The sequence below is a fragment of the Columba livia genome, chromosome 10, assembly GCF_036013475.1.
Source record: "Columba livia isolate bColLiv1 breed racing homer chromosome 10, bColLiv1.pat.W.v2, whole genome shotgun sequence".
In the NCBI taxonomy this organism is placed as follows: domain Eukaryota; kingdom Metazoa; phylum Chordata; class Aves; order Columbiformes; family Columbidae; genus Columba; species Columba livia.
Window position 1 is genome coordinate 8,192,700 of NC_088611.1, and position 25,077 is coordinate 8,217,776.

The following is a 25,077-nucleotide window of genomic DNA, read 5'->3' on the forward strand; positions in this document are numbered from 1 at the left end:
ACCCTGCTTGGGTAAATCAACAGTTTATTAAATTTGAGATTCTGAGTAATTTTTTCCTTAAACAGCTGTAGATCACAGGTAATGGGGGCATTAGGGCTTCTGCCTTTTTGAGAAATATTTGTGGGCCTTTCTGATAAACAGGTGCACCAGATTATTCTGTAATTAGATAAACATCTTGCGTGGCAGATCCGTCCTCCTGCACTCACGGTCCGTCAGCACGTCGCAGGGTCCCTGCGCTGCAATACTGCGGGAGGTGGGCCGGGCAGGATCTCGTGCTCTGCAGCACAAGAACTCAAAGCTCTGGCAGCCATAGCTGCTCCAGAGCTCCCTGCAGCACTCGACCCTCTCCTTGAGCGCTGGGGGGGCTGGGATCACATGCTGCGGGGTGCTGAGCATCCCACACAGGCTCCAGGACGGCTGCTGAGCAGCAGCGGGTGCAATACCAACCCCAGGGGTCCTCCTTCTGGGGAGCTGAGGTTTCACAGGCAGGTTTCGTAGCCTCATCCTGGTGACCTGATGCATCCCAGCTGGTTTTCTGCCCAGTGAAGACTCACATCACCCAGAAGAGGGTTCAGCTGGGGCCAGCCACCCCACACAAGCCCCTGTTCCCCACAGTTCTCCTTTTAGTAATGATTCCTAAAGCAAAGCTGATGTCCTCTCTCTTAATTTCCCACTGCTGTGGCCTCTGGGAAACCAGCCCTCAGTTGCTTTCACCTGTGACTCGCTCAGGGGCAGCTTGACAGTCGGAAAGTATAAGTAGTTCTGCTGCCTCCTTTGAGAGGGCTGCTCCTTCAGCAGAAAAGGCTCTTGCTGCCTTTTTGTTTCCCAGCAACTCATAAAAGGAGGTGATAAGAAGATGGTTTAGCACACATGGGCTGTCTCCCTGCAGAAAGGGCCCTACAACCTGCAGCCCAGGGTTGCTGCTGCCTCTTGGAGTGCTGGTTTGTACTTGGAGAAGTGCTAACAGGGAGCCCATGGCTGGCAGGACACTGCTGGCAGGACGCTGCTTCAAACTCCTCATTCACGTTTTCTGTATGACTTTCTGACTAAAGTTCAACTCGGAAAATGCCGAATAATTCAATTACATCTCTGCTGCTGGGTTATATAAGAGGAAGCTGAAATTGTGCCTTGTTTCATAAGGTAAAGTGTATCTTTCTGCTTATCTGAACAGCTTTTCTGGTTTGCAGTGTGGCTTTACTGTGTCTCCTTGGCTAAGCTGGGGCTTCAGGGGTGAAGAGGGACCTTAACATACTTTCTGCATTGACTGGTGTCGTTTGAATGTACTAAATCTGGCTTATTCTGTATATTTTTTTATGGTGTTTCAGCACGCTAAGGAGACCAGAGCAGCTGGATCAGGCTGGGGCCCAGCGGTCACCATCCCCCTCCCTCGCCCAGACTGTACCCAGCACCCAGAGCCCCCGGGAGATGAGGGGCCGGGGCCAGCCCGGAGCGGCGGCAGAGGGACCACGAAGGATGCTGCAGGTGGACAGCAGGAGCCAGGGCTCGGGAAGGTCTCCCTCGGTGTCACCAGACCGGGGCAGCACCCCTACCTCTCCCTACTCGCTGCCGCAGATCGCCCCCCTGCCCAGCAGCACGCTCTGCCCCATCTGCAAGACGACAGAGCTCACCTCCTCCCCCGGCCAGCCCAACTTCAACGCCTGCACCCAGTGTCACAGCAAGGTCTGCAACCAGTGTGGCTTCAACCCCAACCCGCACCTCACCCAGGTAACGCCTCCTCTTCCTCAAGCAGCCTTCCTGGACGGTTCAGGTGGGTGGTGGGGCGACCACCACCAAGGTTTATAGGGAGAGGTTCTTGCTTTCTCCAAGCACAGAAGTTGCACCTTTGCTCTTGACAGCTGCATTGGCCAAGAGCAAGGGCTCTTCTGGTTAATCGTGGGATAATTGTGATAATGTGAGCTATAATGAGGTGGGAGAAGTAAATTACTTAAAGGGAAATGGTAGACCACCAGAGAGGTTTAGTCTCTGTTGCTGGGACCCCAGGATGCTTGGCTGAGGTGACTTCTACATACACAAAACTGCTGCGATGTTGAAGGACTAAACAACATGAGGGGAGGAGCAGAGGGGTTGCTGGCAACTCTGAGGTGTCGAGCATCTTAAACCTGGCTCATCCCAGGGGATGATGTTTTGGTGGCAGCCGAATTTCAGACAGCACTGGGCTTGGTGGCAGGAGAAGTGTGAGGATCTGTGTGTGAGATGGTGCCACACTGGGGAGCGATTCACACTGTGCGGGGTGTGTGATGTGGATGGGCTGGGCTCCTGGGGGCGGATCTGGCAGTGAGGAGGGTGCTGGGGCTGGCTGGGGTGCAGGGCTCCCCGTGCCCATCTGTCAGGTCTGAGACTTCCACGCAGGGTGGGAAGGGACACGGATGCTGCTTTTGTACCTTAGTAAAGAGCTACTTACCTCTGCAAAGATCAGCATAAAGTATCAGATCTTAGTAAAGGACCCTGAGGTGGGAATTTGGGCTCCTGCAAGGAAATGCTATGGGTCGCTTTTCTGTTTCACTTTTTAATTGATTTGCTAAACATTTATTTTGTTGGCCAAGCATTACATTGAAAGTTGACCAACTACTCTGAATAGTAGCAGTTAAACAGCAAATAAACAAACAGAAATGCACCAGTTGCTCAGGTTCTGCTCAGTTGGGACCTGTCTCCTCTGCCTGCGGTGTCCCCTGCCCCGAGTCTCTCTTGCAGATACCTACGTTAAAATGTGTGTGTGCAGAGTCTCTGCTTTGCATCTCTAGGTGTTCTCTTTGTATCTCCAGGCATATCTGCGCTCTGAAATGGGATTGACTGCGGAGCATTTTTAAACGTTAAATCAAAATTTGAAACTGGGATGAAAAAGATATGTTGTGGTTTGTTGGTTTTTTTTTTCTGAGCTTAATATACATTTCAACACCCAGCACCCTTATGACTTGTAAGTAGGTCACTGAGGGAGGTGGGGATGAGAACAGTTGTCCAAGATCGCTGTTTGCAGCGTGTTGGCAGCCGGTGTGACGGGCGGGCTGGGGAGCAGCGGGGGTTGCTGCCGCCATGAGGTGTGACTGGCTTTCCTCACCAAAATCCCGGTGCTGCTTCTCTAGAGCTCTGTGAAAAGGCATCTGCAGCAGCCTGGTGGGGCTAAAAAGGGTTCATGGGAGGCAGCTCGGAGGTTGGTCACTTTCTTGGTGGTAGGATCCAGGTTGGGAAGAACCTCCAGAGGTCACCTAGTCCAGCTCAAAGCAGAGATCAGGCGTGAGAGCTCTGGGCTTTCTCCTCTTGGTTCTCAAACTGCCAAGGATGGACCTGCTTGGTCCCACCTGCTCCACTGCTTGTCCATCCTCATCCATCCAGTCTGGTCCCTCAAACCCACAGTGTGCTGCAGGGTGGCTGCACAGTGTTGCCAAAGGGGTGGTTTGTGTGGTTATATTTTCCATTTGCATTTCCTTGTGAATGTATTTTCATGTGAATAGTTGATATTTCTACTTTGCGCTGCAGTAGATATGGACTTGTAACTTCTCTTTCTGCTTTCAAGGCTTTCTAGCAGGGTTAAATTGCAAAAAAAATCACACTTTCTAAGAAAACCAAACCCAAGAAAACCAAAATTGTGTTTTACTTGGTACCTCCTCTCCTGTGCAGTCTGTGGGACTGCCGGAGACCGACCGCATGTGTGGTGAGGTGTGAGCTCCGGTACTTGTCTGGCATAACACAGCCATGTGCATTGACTTCCAATACCCTTTTGGGAGCCTGGGGTTTATAGAAGCTTGATGCTTCTGATACATGTATGTTCTTTTAATATGTATATATTACACAATAGCTTTTAAAATATACAATTTTTATATATACAAATAAAATAAGAACAGTCTTAGTGTATGGGCTGTAGTTCATCACGCTCCATCCTGCCACTTCCAAGTAGCAAAAGCAGATTTTTCCAAGGAGGGTTAACCGTACTCCCTAACAAAATACCTTGGCTTGATAATTAGGTGATACCTGCTGCTCAGAAGCATATATATTCCTTTGAAAAATTGTTTGTCTTATATTTATTTTATTCTTTTTCATGTGGGTTTGATGATCATTTTATCTTAAAGGCAAGTAATGAATTTCTATCATGACAAAGCATTTAGCCTCTATGGCATCTTGAGTAGATCGCTTGTTGAGAGGAAAAGAAAAAAAGAATCTCTTTTTTATTTGCTGTCTTTTTATTCCTTTGAGCATCAGCTCATTCTTGTTTCACAAGACTGGGCAAACAGAAGTTCCTGTCTGATGTTGGTGTCTCTCAATATTTTACATGTAGATAATCATATTCTTCTCTCTGTTCATCTCCATGCTCCGAAATAACCACTGTCATCGTTTTCAATTTGGTCGTGTGCTGGCGGGCCGGTTTTCTCGTTCATTCACTTATTCCTGAAGGTCAGTGCTCTTGCCATAGATGGATATTTTAAGCAAGGGGAAATGTGCAGCAGGGAGCTGTAATGGCACCATTAAAGACAAGAAGTTATGAAATAGCATGGTAAAATCTAGCAGTTCGCTTACGCTCCTATGCAGGAAATGGGATTTTGAATGGAGATGTGTTACTTTTAATGCAAAACTGCAGCCTTAACGTTCTAGTAGGATTTTTAATTTCTCATTAAAACTTTTTTCTAGTTTTCATCTGTGTTGTCTTTGAGGGGTTTTTTGGGCAGCTTGTTCTGCAGGACTGTACCAGCAATTCTGTCATCTCCTCTGGGGGGAAAATAGCTCAGTTTCAAGCCAGTACAATAGGTTTAGAAAATCCTCTTTTTGTACATCTTTCACTTTGTAATGCCGCTCCTGTGGCTTTCGCCTGACTGATCCTGCAGCATGTTCATCTGATTGGATTTGCTCTGTTTGGTATCACAAGGAGCAACCTGCAGGCAGCCTTTCAGTTCTTGGGGGGTTTGCAGTGCCACTGCACATGGCTAATGTGAGAAATTAATTTCTTCTTCAGTGTCCTCTTAAAATTTTGGGGGCTTCTTTTAATTCGTTTCTTCCCCGTCCTAAGTGCTAAACCTAAAAAATTTAGAACTTGGTTTTGATTTTGATCAAGAGCACTGGTACAGCATTAAAATATGTGCTTTAGTTAGTGCTGAAATGAAACTCAGTGTCTGGTTGCCTATAGGTTTGCTTGGAACTGTCTGGGGGTTATATAAAAACCTCTGCATTCTTCCTTACCTTTGTGTTGTGCTTTTTTTCAGTTTGAAATTGTGTTCATGAGATGCAGTTTCATAAGTAGTCGGATGCATGCAATAGGGATTTTTTCCCCCACAACCCTGAATAAAAGGAGCATATTAATACAAAATTACTTTCTTTTTGAAGTCCCTGCTTTTGTCCCCAAGCCATTTTGAATGTATTTGCTATATTTATGACTGTATGAAGTGGTAATACTTGTTAAACTTCAGTTCTGGTCCATGTTTTTAGCTCTTCTTAGGGCGACCGAGGACATTATTTGTACTTTTTTCATTATGAATATAGCTAATATGAAAAGATGAAATATTTTAAATATCTGATAATAAATCTGTTGTCTACGAGCTCTGTGCCGTGTGAGATCATCACCAACATTTGATCAGACCTTCAGCAACTGAAACGTAAAAAGTCTCAGGAAAGATTAAAAACTTGCTGGTTGGTTTCCCAACAGCCGTCAGGGTGGTTTGTCAGGAGAGGAAAAAGATCTCTTGGCAGCTCTTCAGTTATCTATAGCAGGAGGATATATCCACTAAAGGAATCTCAAGTTTTTAGGTAAATTCTTAAATTTTATAAATGGAAAATAGGCCATCAGCTGAGGAGACGAGAGTGAAGTAGTATGAATGAACAGTATGGGGCCATATTTGTCCTCTCGTAATGTAACAGTAGATAGTTTTCTGCTCAATACTGTAAGAAAATCCAAGTAAAGTGGAACAAAGAAGGAGTTTAGGGCAGCCGAGGGGTGCCCTGGTGCTCAGCAGAGCAGTGCAGGGGTGGCCTCTGTCCAAGCCTTCTCCAGCCCGTCTCCACCAGCATCGCCTCATTCTGTTAGCAAATGACTTTAAAAAAAGACTGGATGTCCTGGGAATTGTGGAGTTGTTTGTATGCCGCTTTTCCCGAGAGCCCATTTCTCATGTGGGTCATTGTTTCAGTTTTATTTCTTGCAGCATGTTAGTGTCTGATTTTCAGTAAAACCTGCTATTTCTGTGAATTAACAGCCCAGTCTGAAGTATTTATGCCTCAGGAGGCTTTGGCTTAGCCCTGGTTCAGCAGCCCCACGAGCAAAGGGCTGTGCTTAGGGGTGCCAGAGGGGTTGTTAGTTCTACATTGAAACCATGGCCACTATTAATACAGTAAATCTCCAATCTCCTCCTTTCATCCCTCATCTCCTGCCTGTTGTTCACTGAACATCCAAACATTTACAGGTTTCTGATGTCTGCTCTGGAAGCGAGGGCAAAATCCCTGTTGATATCAGCAGTTTCACCCCAGGTCTAATTGGTGCCAAAACAGTTTTGGGGGGAGTCGCTGGGCTCAGCTCCCTGTGGTCTGGGTAGCCCTGAAGTCATTGGAGCACGACTGTAATTTATGTTTCTGTAATTTATGTGGCTCAAAGCCATGTTTTACAGTATGTTGTGTGCTGACAGGCTGCCCTGTTGTTCCTGGGTGCTGATGTGGTGGTTTCTGGGACTCTGTGTCCAGAAAGCTCGGGGGCCATCAAGGGGTGAGCATGGTGTGAAAAAGGGTGAATATACTGCTTGCCGATAGATAATTAAACACATTTTTTGTGAGACATTTAATCTCCCCTGCCTTTTTAAACAACTAAAGCAGTCCTCCTCTGCCCTGGCTCTTCACTGAGAAGCTGTGGGGTGATGCCGGTGTAGTGTCTCCTAAATTTCCAAGGTTTCTCCAGGTGCAGCAGCTCCAAGGTTGGTTTAGTGCTTTGCAGCGGGTCTGATGGCAGAGGAGGAGCCACGAGATTACATTTACGTGGTCTCTTCTCTTGCTGAATGGCAAACCTAACAAGGTTTCCTCCTGCCCTTGGGACCTCGTTGGCTATTCATTTTCCTGGCCGTGAAGCAACCTCCAGCCTCAGCTCCTGGCAGACGTGCAGCATTGCATCTCAAACACGTGTCATCGTGCTTATGCAGAAATGCAAGGTTATGTTCGTATATTGTAGTTCCCTCTCCCCTTAAAGAATGGGTGCTGGATCTCAAAGAGCAGATCCTATAGTGGGATAATATTTAACAATAAGTGTTTCTCTGGTCTGGCATCCCCTGTGGATTTTTCCCCCCAGGTGTCATGCTTGTGGTGGCTGTGCAAGAGGAGCGGGTAGCTGGGGAGGTAGGGCTGTGGGGCTGGCTCTGTAAGCAGCGGTCCTCTCTGCTGTGCAGCTTTCAGCAGGTTCGGGAGCATGTATTTTCCTCCTGTGATCAGGTCAAAACCCAGGACGCCTCTGGGCAGGCAGGATTTGTGTGCTGCCGTGGTGTTAGACAGCTCTTTGCGTCTGTGTGTGCCAGTGTTGCACCCTGCGTCCATCAGGACCCCAGAGCTGCTGAGTCAAGTTGCCCATTTCAGGATGATTTGTCTTTCGAGATCATCCTTCTTCATGATACAGCTATAAAAATAAATCTGTGGTTAGTGTTACGTTGCAGATCCGGGAGAAATTTTCCATTGGATCGGGCTGCACAATGGGAGAGAAATGCGAGTTTTATTCCAGTTCACGGTTTGTTTTTAGCAGAGCTTCCTCCGGCAGTGACCTGCATGCGCAGCGTGTGATGCTGTTCGCAGGAGCTCAGCGCAGCTGCTGATTTATCATGAGGATGCTGCGACTGGGGCTGCCTCTGCCCTGCGCAGCGCCCCCGGGGCAGGGACGCTTGTCCTGGGCTGTGACCGTGGGGCAGTTCCTGTCCCCAGGTTTGGGGCTGCCTGGGACCAGTGCTTCAGCAGGGGTGTGCCTGCCTGGAGCAGCCCTCCAGCTCCCTTCGAGAGCACCTTGTGCTGTGAGCATGCTGGAAAAGATAGGCGCTAAAAATATGCTTTTTGTGATTGCAGTGGATATTCTATATATTTTTATGATGAGAAAATATTGATAGGAACCGATGTATCGCCGTGGGCCAACAGATTGCGTGTCTGTGTGTGTATTTCCTGCATTTTAGCCTTTCCTCACCATTACCCTTTGCCTTTTAATACCCTTATCCCTATACTGTGTATCCCAGCCCTTGTTTCATCCTGTGTCTGCAGGGAAGGATACTTCTACTTTCTCTTGGGTGGACTGTTTATTTCTGCTCTTTTTTCAATGGTATGATTAGCACTGAACAAAGCATCTAAAATGAAGCTAGAGAGTAGTATACTTGCTGAGGCTTTCTACATATAAGTGGCTTGCTTGCCTTTTCAGCCCCTACTACAGCCCAAGCAGGGGCTTCTCTCAGCCTTCTGCAGCGACATGAGACTTGTCTGTTGGACAGATCGCAATTTAAGTTAGAGCCAACGAAAAAAAGCTTGTGAGTAATTCTGGCTGTTCCTCCCGGTATGCCGCCTTTCTCTGCGCTCCGTGTGCATGATTCAAATAATGCAAAATTCACTTGCGGAAAATGTCAAAAAAATATCCTGGCTAAACAGTTCCCGGTGACTAACAGGGCTGGTGTTGCTCATGGTGGCTCCCCTGTGCTGACGAATGGCTCCGATGAGCCGCGGCAGCAGGGACCTGACTATGGGGACGCATTAGCGTCCACAGTGACGTCTTAAATTGTTTGGAAGGGATGTGAGAGTGTGGCTTCCCACACACGAGAGTGATGCTGTGGTGGAGAGGGGTGAAAAAAACAACTGCAAGTAAGGATGAATGCTCCTGAGGGATGGGAAGCCGCCTGCTTTCTTCTTGGCATCTTCTGTCACTTGATAAATACCAAGCCCAGTGAGCTGCACACAGAGCCACCACCGCCCTGTGCTGTCCTCCCCTTGGTACATGGAGTGACAACAAGCTGTTTGCTTGGATGGGACATGCTTTTCCTCCAGCTCTCAGCTCGCCTATCACTATAATTAAAAAGAAAACAAGCCGAGGACAGGAAACTGCTGTCCAGCTCTCCAAAGCAGAGTGGGGTTCCAAGTCAGAGGCTCCTCGTGTTTTTGAAAGCTTGGCTGTGGCTGCTGCTTGCTTTCTGTTCCCTCCTCTGGACGTCCCTGGGCAGAGGAACAAGATAATTTACAGCCTGTGGTGCTGGATGGAGCTATTCTGCTCATGTGGATGCTGCTCAAGGTTTTCCTACCTGTCGAGCACGTGAAATCTCACATGTGATTAAGTGTCCTTCTGGATGCTGCTCCCTGCATACAAAATATCCCAAAGCACAGCCGTTGTGCAGGGCTTTATAGTCCTCACTTTTATGGTCCTGTTTGGGATGGGTGCCTGGTAGTAAAACGCTGCTTTTGGGGAGCAGTTGCGAGGAAACTTCAAGTGCTTTCAGTGCCTCAATGGGGATTGAGTTAATCCCAGCTGAATTAATTCCTATTTACCATCTTGCTGCAAGCAGCAGGGAGCAGGGTGGTTATAATGGGGGGTGTCAGATGCTCCCCTGTGGCAGAGCTCTGGAGCAGGAGGAGGTGCCTTGGCTGGTAACGATGGATGAGGCTTGTCTGGTCCTTAAAGACAGCAGTGCTTCGCAGAGTTGCTGACATCTCAGCAGTGTCTCTTTTGGCCTGAATTTTATCCCATCACTGTTGCATGGGCTCCTATCACCAGAAACCCAACTTGCTTCTTCCTAACATGGCCATGGCCACGTTTAGGTGCTGAGAGGGATTTACGTAGTGTGGCAGACTGAAAAGTATCAGGTTTCTGAAAACAGCCCTGTGAATGCAGTAAGGTGTTTGTGGGACAGCAGTTTTTGCCTGCTGCGGTGTTCTTCACCACCTTAATTCCAGCTCATACAGCCTTGCTTCCGGACCTCACCCTCCTGTTGTACCCAGCTCCTCATCTCAGAGATGTAATATGGACCTGTGCTCCTGGAAAGCCCTTATCTGAGGGAGTGTGGAGCTAATTGGACTGTGAAATCGGGTTATTTTAACTCTGATTGAAATGCTGTTTTATCTGAGCTGTGTAGCTTTTCATCATGAACAGCTGAAGGGTGGGATGTTTCAGTTCTGGAGTCTGTTCGTGGTGTGAATAGACTGTGCTGTTGGCTTGGTGTCCTGCCCCAGGTGACATCAAAGCCAAGGGGCTGGAATGACTCAACGTGGAAAGATGTGGTCTGAGTGTGGAGCAGACTATGTGGCAGGTCTGTGGGTTTAAAGGTTTGTCAAAATGAGTTAAGGCATAGATATAACATGGACATAACATGACACTAAAACAGCTGGAAGTCAGTTTTGAAGACTGAAGGGCCAGTGTGTACTTCCCTTGCCCCTTGCCCACTTTGCCAACCTCCTGCATCTTAACTGAGCCTCAACTGCTTGTGCAGCAGCCCTGCTGCCCAGCCATGGCTCACAAACCCCTTCAAGATGGGAAGAAGACTTAACAATGACTTTGTGCTCCCTCCCCACCTGCTCTGTCACCCCCTGGCTGTGTCTGAGCCGTGGGGTTATACTGGCCAGACCCTTGAGCTGGAGAGGCCCGAGCTGTGGGCAGGACAGACATGTCTGTCAGTCCTGTGGAGAAGTTCTGGTGCCCACCTACCCTCAGCCACCCTCTCCCTGTTCTAACGAGCATGGCACAGTATTCCTGTTAGATGGAAACAGAAGCACAAATGCTCGGGCTCGTACGTTCAGCAAAGCCTAGATTATTCTGAATCATCCCACATCCTTATCAGAGCACTGCAGACGGCGCTTGCATCAGTCACAGCGCAGGCTGGCCGCATCGGTGGCAGCACTCGGCCCGTTTTAATTGCCACAAGCTAGCAGCTATTTGAAGCCCTGTCCCCAAAGAGCAAAAGAGCTTGTCACTGCACGTAACTCAGCAAGAAACGCGGGCTCAGCAAGTGTTCCCTAATAAACACCCGATAAGGATGCAAATGTATAGGAGCACGTGTATAGTGCAGCAACCAGCTGGATGTGCCAGAGTGGGGACACTGCTGGGCTTGGCTCCAGGGTTGGGAACTCCCCTTGGGATTTTAGTTTAAGGGGTTTTTTGCCTCTCTTAATTGTAAAATACCCCACTGCCTGGAGACACAGGCAAGGGGTGAGCTGCAAGGGCTGAGCTGCTGTAAGGGAAGCTGGAAAGTCCATGTCCCTGCAGCTCCTTGGGTGAGTTTTTCCTCCAAAACCAGCTTCATGGTAGTGCTGGGTGAGGCATTTGTTCTGCTCAGCCCTTCCTGTGCTTTCAGATGTTCTGCATATTCTTTCTTCCCTGGGAGACAACCCATGTTTCTCCTGATCTCCTGAAAGGCACTGCTGCTCCTTCCCACTGTGAACAGCCTATGATACCTGGTAGATAAAATACCAGGTCTAGTGGAAAGGTCTGGGTAAAAAATAGTGGTCTGTGCTAAAATTACCCTGAGGACAAGTTGAATTACCTGAATTTCTGGATTCCTCAGGAACAATGAGCATGCTTATTGTGGGGAGAGGCTTGTGCTTGGGCACATGTGCCTCCCTTTTGCCTGTGATGGGCAGTGTGTACTCTACATATTGTGAAACCTTTTAAGCTTTGAGGAGAAGCAAATATCCTTGGTGTTTGGTGGAGCACACTGTTCTAATGCAAGACCAGTGGTGCTGGGGCAGAGGAGGGGTCCATCCCAAAAGGTGAAGCACACTTAGTTTATGAGTTCTCATACCCAGACATGCTGCTTTCATCTGGTCTTGAGCAACCTGCCCAAAGGACTTTAGTCAGACTAGGACATGAATCCTGATGCGTGGGGCTTTTTGTTTGTTTGGATTTTAGTGTGGTTTTCTTTCTTTGTGTGTGTGTGTCTTTCCCCTGAGTCCCAATCAATACTGAGATGCGGGGCCAGCCCAGCCAATGCCCTGAAATTTGTTTTTACAAACTCTACCTTATGTTCTGACCTGCCATATTAATTTTCCAAATGATATGATTGTGGCTTTCAAATTGGAGAGCGCTTTGAGAAATATCACCAAGCAAGCACGCTGCTGCTGCCATCTGTCTTTGAGCTGCTTCTGGGATCCCATTACTTGCTCTCAGCAGACGATCGTTATTGCTTTATTGAATTAGGAAGAAAAAAAGCCAAGTGACTTCTGAAATTTTGTTTTCCATAACTAATTCCAGGTGCTGAATTCTCGTTGACATCTAGGGGATGTGTTGAAATAATGCCTTATGTAGATCCTGGGTGTAAAGTTTTCACAGGTCTGCCAAGAAAAGCCCCATGATCTGATAGTTTGAAGAATGTATTATCTGAAGGGCTTCAAGCAGCCCCATGACCCCTGCATGAAGTAGTCTCAGAGCTGTGCCATCCCAACCAAGAGCCAACATTTGGCACTATATTACTCTATGTAAAAAGTGAAGGCTTCATTGCCCTCCTGATGGGTTTGGCTAGCTCAGGCTGTTGTTCGATGTCCCACATCTTCTCAAGCTGACCACTTTTCCTGTGTCCCCCTGGGAAGTGCAGGTCCCAGTACAGCAAGACCCTCTTCCTGGGTGAGTAGGTTGCTGAGCAGCATCCCCCAAGGTGCTGTTGTCCATGCACCATGTGCCATTTTGCAACCCAACACCTGCTGCACACAGTGGTTCAGACCCGCTTCTTCTCCTCCTTCCACAGAGTGCCTGGAGCCAGCCCAGGCTTGACGGTTCACACCAACAGATGGGTCTGTGGGCAGATAAAAGCTTATGGGAAGGTGGTATTTATTCGGATGCAAAATGTTTCCTCCTCCTGATGCACAGGTCCTGCTGCACAGGTCCTGCTGCTTCCCTCTTGCCAGCCAATCCATCCCTTTTCTGCCCAATTTAAGGCAGTTTGGGCCTGATTGCTCACGGTCAGCACAGCTCCCGCTGCTCAGCTGGAGGTTTTGCTACACAGCACTCGAAAATCAGGAGCAAGACCTCCTGATTGCACTGGAGTCTCCTGGGTTTGAAGCTGGGGCAGAGTGACAGGATTTATTGTTTCTCTCCAAAAGCAGTTTCTAATTGACATTGGAGCAAATCAAAGAGGGGGTGAGATCAGCTTGAACTGCGCGGTTTTCTCCTCCATGGTGTTCTGTCTGTGGGGATGGACATGCCACGGTGCCGGTCCCCCGGACCAGCATGCTCCATGGCAGCAGCACTGGCGGACAGGACCCAGTGTGGAGGTGCTGGGGGTGTCTGGCACCTGCAGACGATGTATTGAGCTGTAGGGCTCGAGTAAGAAATGCTTTTATAGAAACTGTGTACCTTCTCAGAAATACCCTGCCAGAGGCATAGGATGGCTGCCTGGAGATAGCTCTGTCACAGCTGTGATGCTTTAATTGAAAATACACTATTTACAAGTAAGAGAAGCTTTTTTTTTTCTTTGTCTGACAAGTTAGTTTGAGATTTCGTTAAACACTGGCCCATTCCTGCAGATGGAGTTGTCACCTGTGATGGTGTGGACGGATGCCCTCGTCAAGGAGCTCTTGAATACTTTGTTCAAATGGACTACCTGATTTATTCCTGTGGTATTTATTGCTTGGGTTGCATGCACCAGTGTCTGATACATCTCCATCTCTCTTGCCATCTTCTCTTTGCAGCCACCAGTGCAAGAGACATTGCTGTAGCTAAGTGCTGTCTCGGCAAGGGGGACACTCCCCGTGTACTATGGGGTACGACAGCCGGCTGCGTGGGCAATAAGGGGCTAAAGGCAACCTTAAAATAGCAGTTGGCAGTGGTGTGTTTGCACAAAAAGGGTTCTTGACAGAGAATTCTTGCATGGTGGGCCTTGTGGTGTTGTGGTGTTTTTTTTTTTTGGTAGGGGCTTTTGTGTTGACTCAAAGCTGCTGTCATTTGGAGATATTTCAAAGAAAAGCTAAGCAGCTCAACAATGTAGAGGAATAATTTGCTTCTGCAGTATTTTATTATTAACTGAGCAATTTTTATCTGAAATTTTTTCTCTTCTGTAATGGTTTCTAGTTTTGCAACCAAGGACTCAGCCCCTTGTTTGAGCAGAATGAAACCAGCTTTCATGGTGACCTTGCCCAAGACTTGAAATTGGGCTGAGAGGTCCTGGGTCAGTTGCTCTATGATGACCCTTTGGACCCCATCAGGAGCACTCTCCTGATTGGGTATCTTCAGATTTTGGCTCAGGTGATGATAGTAAGAGGCAGCCTTGCTGACAGCAGGACCCCTTCTGATTATGTCTTTCTGGGTGCACCAGTTTAGATCTCTGTGGCAATAATGACTTCAGATCAGCAAGCAAAAAATCCTGATTTTAATCTTACTTTGTATTTGTCCATGTTAGTAATTTTTTTTGAAGACACGTTGATTGCTGTTGTAGACTGGCTTGCAATTAAGTGTCCCCTGCTTAGAGGCTCCATAATGGATATAAAAACTCCATTAACAGTGGTACAGCTTTACAGTTGTCTGTTCAAATTCTAATTGTTTACAGATTTTTGTGTTGGAATTGATGTTTTACTTAGTAGATGATGACTTCAAGCTGAGTCCAGGTGTGTTGGGATGGGGATAGGAATTCCAACACAGAAAGATTCAGATTGGATATTAGGAAAAATTTCTTCACTGAAAGCATTGAACAGGCTGCCCAGGGAGGTGGTGGAGTCACCACCCCTGGAGGGGTTTAAAAGACATGTAGATTGTGGCACTTAGGGACATGATTTAGTGCCAGCATTAGGTTAACAGTTGGACTCGATCTAGATGGTCTCTTCCAACTAAAATGATTCTATTATTCTAAAGCCTATTCTAATCTACTAAAATAGGTATTAATAGCTGGTAACTGAACAGACTGTTTCTGGTGTTCATGGTCCACATTTGTAGGACCATTTCAGGCTGCCTGAGCAGCTCCTAAAAATGCACAGAAACTGTACCTGGAAATGCAGAAAACCATTATTTGTGTCTAAAAGACATGGAGCCCCAAGGGGAGATCAAGACCAAGAGTCATGCAGCATGAAGGTGGTGGCTGGCCACCTCTAAGAGACAGTTTACACGTTGTGGCCTTGATGCTGGGACATGCTTGCCTGGGCAGATGCCTTCAGCAGGGAAACTGGTCACAGGCTGGTTTTAATGGACAAAATTGCTGCTGTTCAGTGTTTGTGTTCTGTAGAATGGCAAGTAATGGATTTGGACTGCAAGGAAGATTGAGGCTAATATTTTGGGAACATTTTCTAGTAGTTAGGGTGGTTAAGCCAAAGCCCCTTCCCCCTTTTGCTGCCCAGCCTGTAAACCCACAACTGGTGGGAAGTTTTAAAGACCAAATTAGACAAACACCTGCCAGCAGCCACGCAGGCTGGTTTGGTCCTGCCTGGGGGCAAGGACAGAGCCAAAGCCTTCCAGAGGCCCTTGCAGCTCTTTCTTCTTGCTGCTGCTGAACGCCAGGGTGAAATCCCAAAGCCTTTAATGTGGGTATGTCGGAACAAAGCAGTGGCATAAAAAAAATTCAGATGCAGGAGCATCTACTGGAAAGAGCAGGCCAGGGAAGGGCAGCATTTGGTGCCCAGGCTGGAGGGAACCCACCCAGTGCCTTTCACCTGCATCTCGAAGAGACATAAAGATGCTTAAAGTTTATTTTATGACCCTGAGCCCCATGAGAAAGAATTCTCTGTGTGTTTGGGGTTGCTGGAGGTGGTTCCTGCCCATCAATGTGTGGTTGGTACAACAGGTTTCCCAGAGCAGCGCTTGGTGCTGTGGTTCGTTACCCCTCAGCATGGGAAGGGGCTGCCTGGGATGGCTTTGTCGTAGGTTTAGGATTAACCCTCCTTCTGGACACCTTCCAGGTCCCTTTCCTACTCCAGTGTGGTGGGTCCTGGCTGGACGGGACTTTCCATCCCACCACAATGCTCCTTCCCTTGCCGTGCTGGCCCTGCAGACCTCCATCCTCAGTGCCCTGTGTCCCGCTGGGCTTCGCTGCGGCTCTTAAACTCCATCGTGATGATCTGATGGGATTCCTGGGCAATCCAGTGTGGTCAGCTCCTGAGGAGGGACACTCAGCAATGTGCCTCAGGATTGTGGCATCTGCTCACTTCTCCTTTGCTGCAGCCATAGATTGGTGTTTCATAGATTGTGTGGCTAGCTGGATTATAAATTATTCATGGGAGGGAACTTATCGTGTTTATCTGGAATAATTGGGCAATTAAATCTGCTTAGGTATGTAAAAAGATTGTGCAATGGCTTGTCTACATTCAGGCCTTAAATTCTACGAGAGCATTTATTACATATTTAATCCAGAATTAAAAAAAAAAAAAAAAAGACAGAAAATACATTCTGCTTGGATGCATTGATCCACTCCAATGTGTTCATTTGCAGAACTTGTTCATTCCAGCGGCTTCACTCAGAAATACATATTGGACCAGGATAAATGAGACCAAACTTGGCTCCTTCAGTCTGGAGAAAACATAAAGCTATTACACCTGGCCTGTGACTGTCTCTGAAAATACTGAGAGTTATTTATGTTAGCACCAGGATTGTCTTTATTGTTTGAAAATTTCTGTCCCAGCTGTTTTCTACTGGGTCAGAGGATTGTGATCTTCTATACCCTGACTGCTGCTGTGCCATACTCTGATGTTGGTGCTGCCACAGAAATGCAAAGTTTGGGGCATAAAGGGACCTTTGGATATTCCAGGCTATTTAGTTGAGTCCCTGAGCTGCAGCTGGTATCTCTTATTGCTGTAATTGTCTGGGAGGGTTCCCAAAGGAGCCAGAAAGTCATGGGCCAGGCTGCATCGGGGTCCTCTTGTAACTGAATAAATGTGGTGCCATGCAGTAAATGAATGATGATTTTATTCTGTGTTACTGATAGGAAACTGGGCTGCTTTTCAATTAATCTGTTACAAGTCTATTTATCAAAAGCAGTCTGTGCTTTTTATAGCATTATAGCTCTGAATTGCGTCTCTGCTGTATGCGGTGGCCACTTTGCACCCAGAGAAACCCCACGGCCTCATGTATTTCTCTGCTTTGAGCAGGAGGTAGTGGTGAATGGAAAGTTTTGAGCTCCCCTGCTCCCTCCCAGGCTTCTATTTTAGTCCTGCAGAAGACAATAAGTGAGCAGGACCGGAGGCTCCTGTTACTTGGGACATCTGTCCTTCGGCAGCAGCAAAAGGCAGAGCGAGGCATCCAGCTGTCCTTGCCCGAGAGGGCTCCTGAGGATGTCCCACGTCACGGAGCGGGAGGGACCTGGGGCTGCACTTAAAGCACGTTGGCATGCAAAGCTCAAGAGGTTAAAACCTTTGGGGAGCTCTTTGGTCCCCCTGACGAAGCCCAAGGGACAACACCCTGAGCGTGTGCAGCCGTCCAAACCTTTCATGTGCCTCTGCAGCCGGGGAACAAAGGCTGTCTAAACAGGAGCTAGTCAGGCAGCAAATTGCACAAGAAACCTTCCCTAATGAACTGGAAGGACTTGTCCCTTTGCCTGGGGCGGCAGTGCTGCTTAGCTAGGCAGTGCCTAGCTTTGGCGAGGGGGACCCGCTCTCCAGGGGGGGCGGAGGAGCAGCACTGGGTCTGTCACTGGAGAGGTTTCCTCCTGCCCATCCATTTCCCTCTGCCAGCACTGGCGAGCGGTGAAGAAGGGGATCCTTGTGCTTCCGGAGGAGCCGACAGCTCGATCGGCACCGTGGCCATGCGGGATGCCGTGGGGGAATCGCTGTCCCACGGGTGACGGCAGACCAAGGTTAGTGGCAAAGCTCTGCAGCGTGCAGTTATTTTCTTGGAACATTTGCTGCGTCTCTGCTGGTGGCTGCATGGTGTGGGTAAAGATCATCCCAACAGTGGGGTGCAGGAGCTGGAGGCTGCCTTGAAAACCCAGAGCATCTGCAGAGCCTCGGGTGGGTTAATGCCTCCTGACACGCTTTGGAGCTTTGCTGCTCCAGCAGCCTGTGGTTAGTTGGGGGAGTGCTAACTAGAGAGAAGGAAACTGGTTAAGAAGTGACTAATAGGATGAAATGGCACTGTCTTATTCCACAGCTCGATTCTCTGAACAAACACGGTTTCCCATCTGTTGTTTGCGGTGAAAGGAGATGAGTTTGGGGGTTGGTTCTTCTCGCTCGCCAGCAAACGAGCAAGTTGATTATTTTCTGGCAAGAGTTAGCAGGATGATTACTGATGGCTTCGGTGGTTTCCCCTCCTGGGCAGAGTGCTAAGGGCTAGATTCTATTTGTATTGAGATGTTTGAAGATAAAGATGAGCATAAGGTGGCCTTTCTCAGAAGTGCCTCAGTGACCAGTTCCCTTGTCAATTAAGTGCCAAATCCTCCTAATTGCACAGTCCCTCCGGAGCCCTGGGTTCTCCTCGAACTGTGCTTTAGATTTGGACCAGGAAGCTTCAGCCCACGCTCACAGCGTGTTTGCATCCGCCTCCTCTCCACCTGGGTGCAGGCATCAATTTTGGTGATGTCTTGACGAGCAGCATGGCCAAGGACACACTTCAGCTCCTGCACCCTGAGCTGCTCCTGCTCCTACGGAGGTGTCTTGGGAGATGATGTCTGTTCTCTGATCAGACCCTGGCCGTTCACCATATCGCAGCTTCCACAGGATGCTGTGCAGGCTTTTCCTTGCATCTGCACGCCGGCTTTGTGCCGATCCCAACCACTGTGGCTGTTTTTCCTGCCCCCAGCACTTTCCTGTGTTGCTACAGGAGAAAACAGCAGTGGTTCTGCTTTAAAAAACAACCCAAACACTTCAGAATAAGGCATATATTTGCTGTATGCTCCACCAACTGGTCTGAGATGGTGTGGGAAGCCTTCTCCAGGTGGTACCTTTATTTTTTCCATGCATCAGCAGCTCTTCCAGGATCTGCTGAGCTTTCCCTGCTCTCCTGCAACCGTTCCCAGCTCCTGCCGCGGTTGCTGTTCCCTCTGTTCTCTAGCTGGGGGCTGCCTTCTGGCACCGCCTCTGCTCTTGGATCAGGATGTGGCTTTAATTGCGGGGTACGTGTCTGTGGCAGATTTCAGCGTGACGATGTGAAAGGCAAGATGCACCCCCCGGAGAGCTCCTCCGGAGCAGATCTGGGAGGCACAGAGGGGAAGGGACGTTTCGCTGACTGGCTGATTTCACGAGATGATGGTTCTTTGTCTGAGTGGTTGAAGGCGCCTAAGGACACTGGCAGGCAGGTCATGGGCAGCTCTGGGGAGAGGCCAGGCTGCTGCAGGGCTCCTCCAGGGTAAGCCAGTCGCACCCATTAATGAAACCCTTCTTCATCCAGTCAGCCTCTTGGCACGGAGCCTCTCTATGAGCTGATTAGTGCAGTACTTCAGTTAGTCAACTACATCTTTGGGTATTTTTGTACTCGTTTAGTTCAGTCTGTACTGGCGGCTGCAAAAGGCAGAGGAGGGAGCTGTGACCATGGCCTTGGGGTGCATCTGCTGGGGGTTGACTTCATGAGGGGTGGCTCTGGGGCAGACCCCCTCTCGGAGTCAACGAGTTCCTGCTGATGGTTTGCTGTCTTGCTCTTCCCAAATGTGTTTTCTTCTAAGATTTCCAGTTTTGCAGAATATGAAATATGCATTTTAGGCAACTTGGAGGAAACCCACACTCCTTTTCTCTTCTGATTTCCCATGAACTTGGCTTCTGTTTTTTCAGCTTGCTGTGCACCCTGTTTTCTTATGCCAGAGGAGAAGGATGGGTTCTATCTTCTGCTGAACAAAGCTGATTTGCTCTGTTCTGTTCAAAGTGGTCTACCTAGGATGAGATTGACCATGCTTGACTTGAGATGACCTGGGACCTGTTTTTCCCAGCCCAAAATAATCACCAAAACCAAGTCAGATGAACTGTTCTCCTGAAGTGCTCAATGACCTCCATATGTGAGGCAGGGTCTCATAGCTGGCAAGGTGGGATGGCTTTGAGTGCCGTGAGGTGTTGTGAATGGGCAGAGCTGATGAAGAACCATTCAGTCTAAAGTCTTAAAAATGATTATCTAGTGCTCTCCTGTTCTTTTCAGTTTTTTTGTTTTCATGTAGTAGGATAACATCCTGGGTGGCCTCCAAATGGCCCAAAATAACCAACCCTCAGCAAAACCAATATTATTCTTCCTTGTAATCCTAATTGTTGGCTTGAAGAGACCTCACACGCTCAGTTAAGAAGTCTTTCTGCTTACAGCTCATTTTAAAGTTTTTCCTGTCTACTGCGAAGGCTGAACTCTATACTTAGCTTACTTTGAGAGCTGTATTGTCTTACCTCAGGAGAACAAAACAGCCTGCACATTACCAGCACTCCCTTGCATCTCCTGGTAACAAATCCAGGGGACGGACTGTTTCCACATATTTCCTAAAATAGGTGGCATTAGAATAACTTCAGAAGCCTTCTAAGCTCAAGCTGTCTCTGTTGTTTCAGATCATTTTTATCTGGGTGCTTTTCGTGGTGTTTTTCTCGAGGGGTCGATAAGCTGTGGTGCACAGGGATGCTTTTTGTCCCTGCCACACGCCTGTGCAAACCCCTGCTCTCTGCAGAGAGTCTGGATCTGACCCGCCGTGCATGTGCCCGCCTGTAATTCTTCTCGCTGTTTAGAGGAATTTCACAGGAATGCTCTGGAGTGTTGCAGGGGGCTGTGGTGGGAAGGGAGAGGCTGGTGGTGGTGGTTGCATTGGGTACAGGGTATGGGCCTGGGGCAGCTCAGGTCTTGAGTGTCAGCATACCATGTGTCAGTAAAGACAGGATGATCCAAACACCCTATAGATGAAAAGCCTACAAGCTTTACCTCCCTGAGTCTTCTGCTGAGCCCAACAGCATGTGTATAATTTGCTTTAATGGTTAGAAACATCTGCTGTTAAAAGTGATGCTTAATATATTTGGCTTCCATTTCCAGTCATTAGTTCTTTTTATGCCTTTTTCTGCCTAATTAAGAACCTTTTAGTACCTGATATTGTTTCCCCGAATGTGCTGCTATATCGTAATCAAGTCACTTCTTAATCTTCTCTTTGATAAACGAAAAAGATCAACCCAGTTAATTCTCTCATTTCAGACATTTTTCTGCATCCCTAGCATCACTCTTACAGATCCGGTCTATATCTCCCGCAGTGTTTTACTAATCTCCTTAAAATGCCAGTGTGGAACCGTGGAGGGGTCTGGAAGGAGTCCCTGGGCGCTGGAAGGAGGGGGCTGAGCCACCTCCTCACTCCCACCTCCAGCTCTGGAGCGAGCGCAGCTTTGCCAGGCAGCAGAGACTCGTCTGCATTGGTATTCATCATTTTACCGAAATCTGCCGTGTGTGAGTAGTGTTAGCCACAGTGAGATACTTAAATTGTGGTGAAGGAAAGGGAAGTTATAGCCAGGTGGGGATTGGTCTCTTCTCCCAGGCAGTTAGCAATAGGACAAGGGGGCATGGGCTTAAACTCTGCCAGGGGAAATTTAGGCTGGATATTAGAAAGAATTTCTTTACAGAGAGAGTGGTCAGGCATTGGAATGGCTGCCCAGGGAGGTGGTGGACTCGCCGTCCCTGGAGGTTTTTAAACTGAGATTGGACATGGCACTTAGTGCCATGATCTAGTAAACGGACTAGAGTTGGACCAAGGGTTGGACTCGATTATCTCTGAGGTCTTTTCCAACCCAGTAGATTCTGTGATTCTGTGAATCCTTGTTGTCTTCCAGCTCAGACAGGTAACTAGTCTGAAATCCATTTAGCATATTCACTATTCATATTTTATAGTGTGCGCTTTTCTTTTTGTCAGTGTGTCATGCGTTACTAGGTCAAAACACCTTTCCGACATCAAGGATATTGCTTCTGTGCATTACTAATATCAAATGTGCAGAGAATAAAATCAGGTTTGCTTGTCGTGACCTATTTTCCCTAAAACCACGTTGACTGGCGTGTATGCGTGCCCTTCAGTTCTCTGCTGCCGGAATCCAGCGCTGTCTTTCTGTTTTGGACAGATGTCTGGCTCTGCCCTTCAGGCCGTACCTCTGCCTTCTTGGCTGTTGAAGCAGAAGACTTCAAGTCTTCTAAAATTTCCTCTTAAAAATGAACATCAGCATGCAGCAGTTTTCTTAGCTTTCTTGGATCTCTTGGATGCAAAATTGCTCAGATCTGCCAAATTTAAATATCTTCTGGTGCTGGTAGATGTTGCTGAATGTTCTTCTCAATTGCTAATAAGTTGGAAACGCTTCATCCTCGTAATGAATGTTATCCTGCTTCTTCCCAACTGTTCGATGACAGTAATTACAGTGCATTCGCCATATCTGTCTCATTAACAACTTCACTATCTCCACCCAGCGATGGACCCATGTCCTTTCTAGGGTGGCCTTTGTCCCTAATGCCCTCAATCGATCCTTTTTACTGCTTCTGAGAAACTTCTTTCTGAAGTTCCTTTGTTTTTCATATGGGTTTAAGCATTTTGAGCCTCCTTGGTTGACATCGGTGTGCTGAGCTCTGATGTTTTTTGAATTTATATTTCTGATGGTGCTTTCTGGTTTGCACAGCAACCACCTCCACTTTTAGCCGGTCTCATTTGCTCTTCGTTGAGGCACCAGTTTGGTTTCAGACTTATTGTCCAGGTCCCCATTTTCTTTGTATTTTTCAGTATTTCCTCCAGTCAGATTCCCAGGGCTGAAGGCAATTAGCATGCTCGAGCAGCCAGTCTCAGGGTACTAAAGAGAACGCAGCTTTACCCCAGCATTCCCACAAGGTGAGCTGGAACTAGAATTTTCAATAATCAGGGTTTTTTCTCTTCTTACTAATGGACATTTCATTTTGCTAGTTACCCAGACTGTTAGCTGTGCTGAAAAAAACAAATAATTATTTTCCTGTTCTTGCCCCTATTTCTGTTCTGTTTTCTGGGCATTTTCCCACTGTATGGTGGATCTGCAGGCAAGCAAAGGAGCATTTGGAGGATGGTGACACAAGCCAACTGAATAGTCCTCTGTTTCATGTATTTCTGCATCTTATTTTCCCAGTTCTCCACCAAATCAAAAAAAACCCTTTCAGGGGTTGGATTAGTGAAGATTTATGCCCAGGCTTTTCCATCCTCCTTTCTCTTTCCTGGGAGAAGGATCTTTGGCAGGATGACTTGACCCCTCCTCTTTACTGTGTTCCCTCCAGGATCCTTTAAGTTGTCTTTGATCTGTGTAATCCACGCATTGTGTCATCAGTTGCATCAGCAGAGGCTGGTCAGGCAATTTGTGATAATCCCAACTATTAATAAATTTACATTTCAAATGCTTTCTTGGGTAGCAGCCCTGCTGTGTTCCTTGCAGCTCTCTCCTGCTCCTCAGCACAGTCATTCCTCAGTTGTTCCTCAACAAGTCACCAAGAGCAATTTGATGGTTTCCATCCCACCTGAAAGCCCTCTGGCTTTTTACTGTCTCGGTTGCATAAACCATGTTTATTGTGGAGAGTGAGAAACCTTCGATGACCATGTTGCTCTCCAGCCCCTGAGCTTGGGAAGATTCTGGTGGGCTTGTCCATGAGCTGTGTGCAGTTTCCATGGCCACAGCACCTGGGGCTGGTGCCTCTGGGTGCCCAAGGAGCCGTTCTCCTGCAAAGCCAGAGCTGTTGAGTATTCACCAGCAGTGCCCTCTTCTCGTTAAAGCTGGCAAACAGTCAGGGGTGATCAATTGAATTACCTCAATATTTTGCTTGACTGTTTTAAAATTTATGCAGGAGAGTGGCAAAGTATTTTTCCCAGTCCAGAAAATAAGCTAAATCTTGTGCCAGGCTGCAATAAACACAGACTGCACAAAAACAGGAGTGTGGAGTGTGTCCTTTGCTACGTATATGGTGGTTGTGGTCCCCTAAAATCTAGATGGAAACAGCCCCCATGTGGGTCTTGGAATATCTCCTCTTCCCCTGATTTCTACCTCACTGGAGGGTCTTAAGTTGTGGGTAAGGAGATTATGCAGAGAAGGAAGATTTGTATTTCTTGAATACTGGGAACTTTGTGGGGAGAGGGAACCTGAATAGAAGGGATTGGTTCTCCCTTAATCGGAGCTGATGGGGACGGCAGGCAAAGCTGATGGGATTTTGGGAGACGCTCTTCTGAAATAGAATAGTGGGAAGAAATTCTAGGAGGTGTGAAAGCAAAAATAATGCAGGGAATTCTGTATGTCAGAAGACAGACAGCAAGACCATAAGAAATTAAAAACTAAAGCATTATTTCAGGAGCTAAATATAACATGGCTCATTTGGAGCAGCTTGGAGAACCAACAATGTAATGCAAAATTTCTGGGAAAAAATCAAGGCTGTTTTTCACTGGGCTCCGAGTGAAATACTGGAGCAGAGGCTGGTGGGGGATAGTGGTGTGGGAGCTCGGCACACACAGCAAAGGCTGAGAAAAAGACAGAGCTGATGTGCAACAAGGCTTGTGAGGTGATGGGAAGAGCTTTGCTGGAGACGAAGGCAACATGGAGCTCTCTGCAACCTGGCGGGGGGCACACAGGGGCTGGGCAGGGAGCCAAGGGGCGCAGCCAGCAGGTGCCCTTTGGTTTTAATCCATCTTTCCTAGTTGATCTGAATTTCCTCTGTTTCAATGAGTTTATTATTTGATGGCTTTATGAGCATGCTCCTGGGGAGGAGACCTGTGTGGAGGGGTTCAGGGCACATCGGTCTCCCTTCCTGGCACTCACCATCCTGTCTCATCAGAGGAGCTGCCAAAACACCCAACTGCATCTCTGCCGACAGCTCCTGTGAGGCAAAAAAAGGTTAAAATGTGCCTGTGGTTGCAGTATAGGGGTAAAACACTGCGGGCAGGTTATGAGTCAGTTGTGCAGAACCAGAAGGCCAGGCAGACCTGGAGACATGGGGCTGGGCAAGGAGACGGGGCAGTCGATGTCTCTGCGGTGGGATTATGTTGAGTCTCAGAGGTGGTCTGTAACACTGGGGTGAGGAAACAGCTCCAGCAATGAAAGGCAGGAAAATCTGCATCTCATGCAGCCCCAGGAGCGTGCAGGGGCTGGGAGCTGTTGGGTGCTCTGGGTCTGCTTGTCCTGGATGCTGCTCTGGTTTCTGGGATTGCTCTGGTTCTTTTTGCCACCTTAGTTGCTGGTCCTGGAGAAATCTTTAGCAGGCAGACCTGGCTGTCCTGCTGACTGGGTTATATATTAATATTTGTACAGCCGCTGAGCATCCTG

General features: G+C 47.9%; 1 protein-coding gene across 3 annotated transcripts in view; it reads left to right on the top strand.

Moving 5' to 3' along the window:
- The window catches only part of BSN (bassoon presynaptic cytomatrix protein), a 95,047-nt gene that overhangs the window by 23,022 nt on the left and 46,948 nt on the right, over positions 1-25,077 (top strand). For 2 of the 3 annotated variants that reach the window (XM_065075282.1, XM_065075281.1), the window contains exon 2: positions 1,326-1,725. In XM_065075282.1, coding sequence (XP_064931354.1) covers positions 1,326-1,725 — 400 coding nt within the window. Of the gene's footprint in view, positions 1-1,325; positions 1,726-17,524; positions 17,694-25,077 lie in introns of those variants that run through there. The other variant, XM_065075283.1, reaches the window with a different exon arrangement.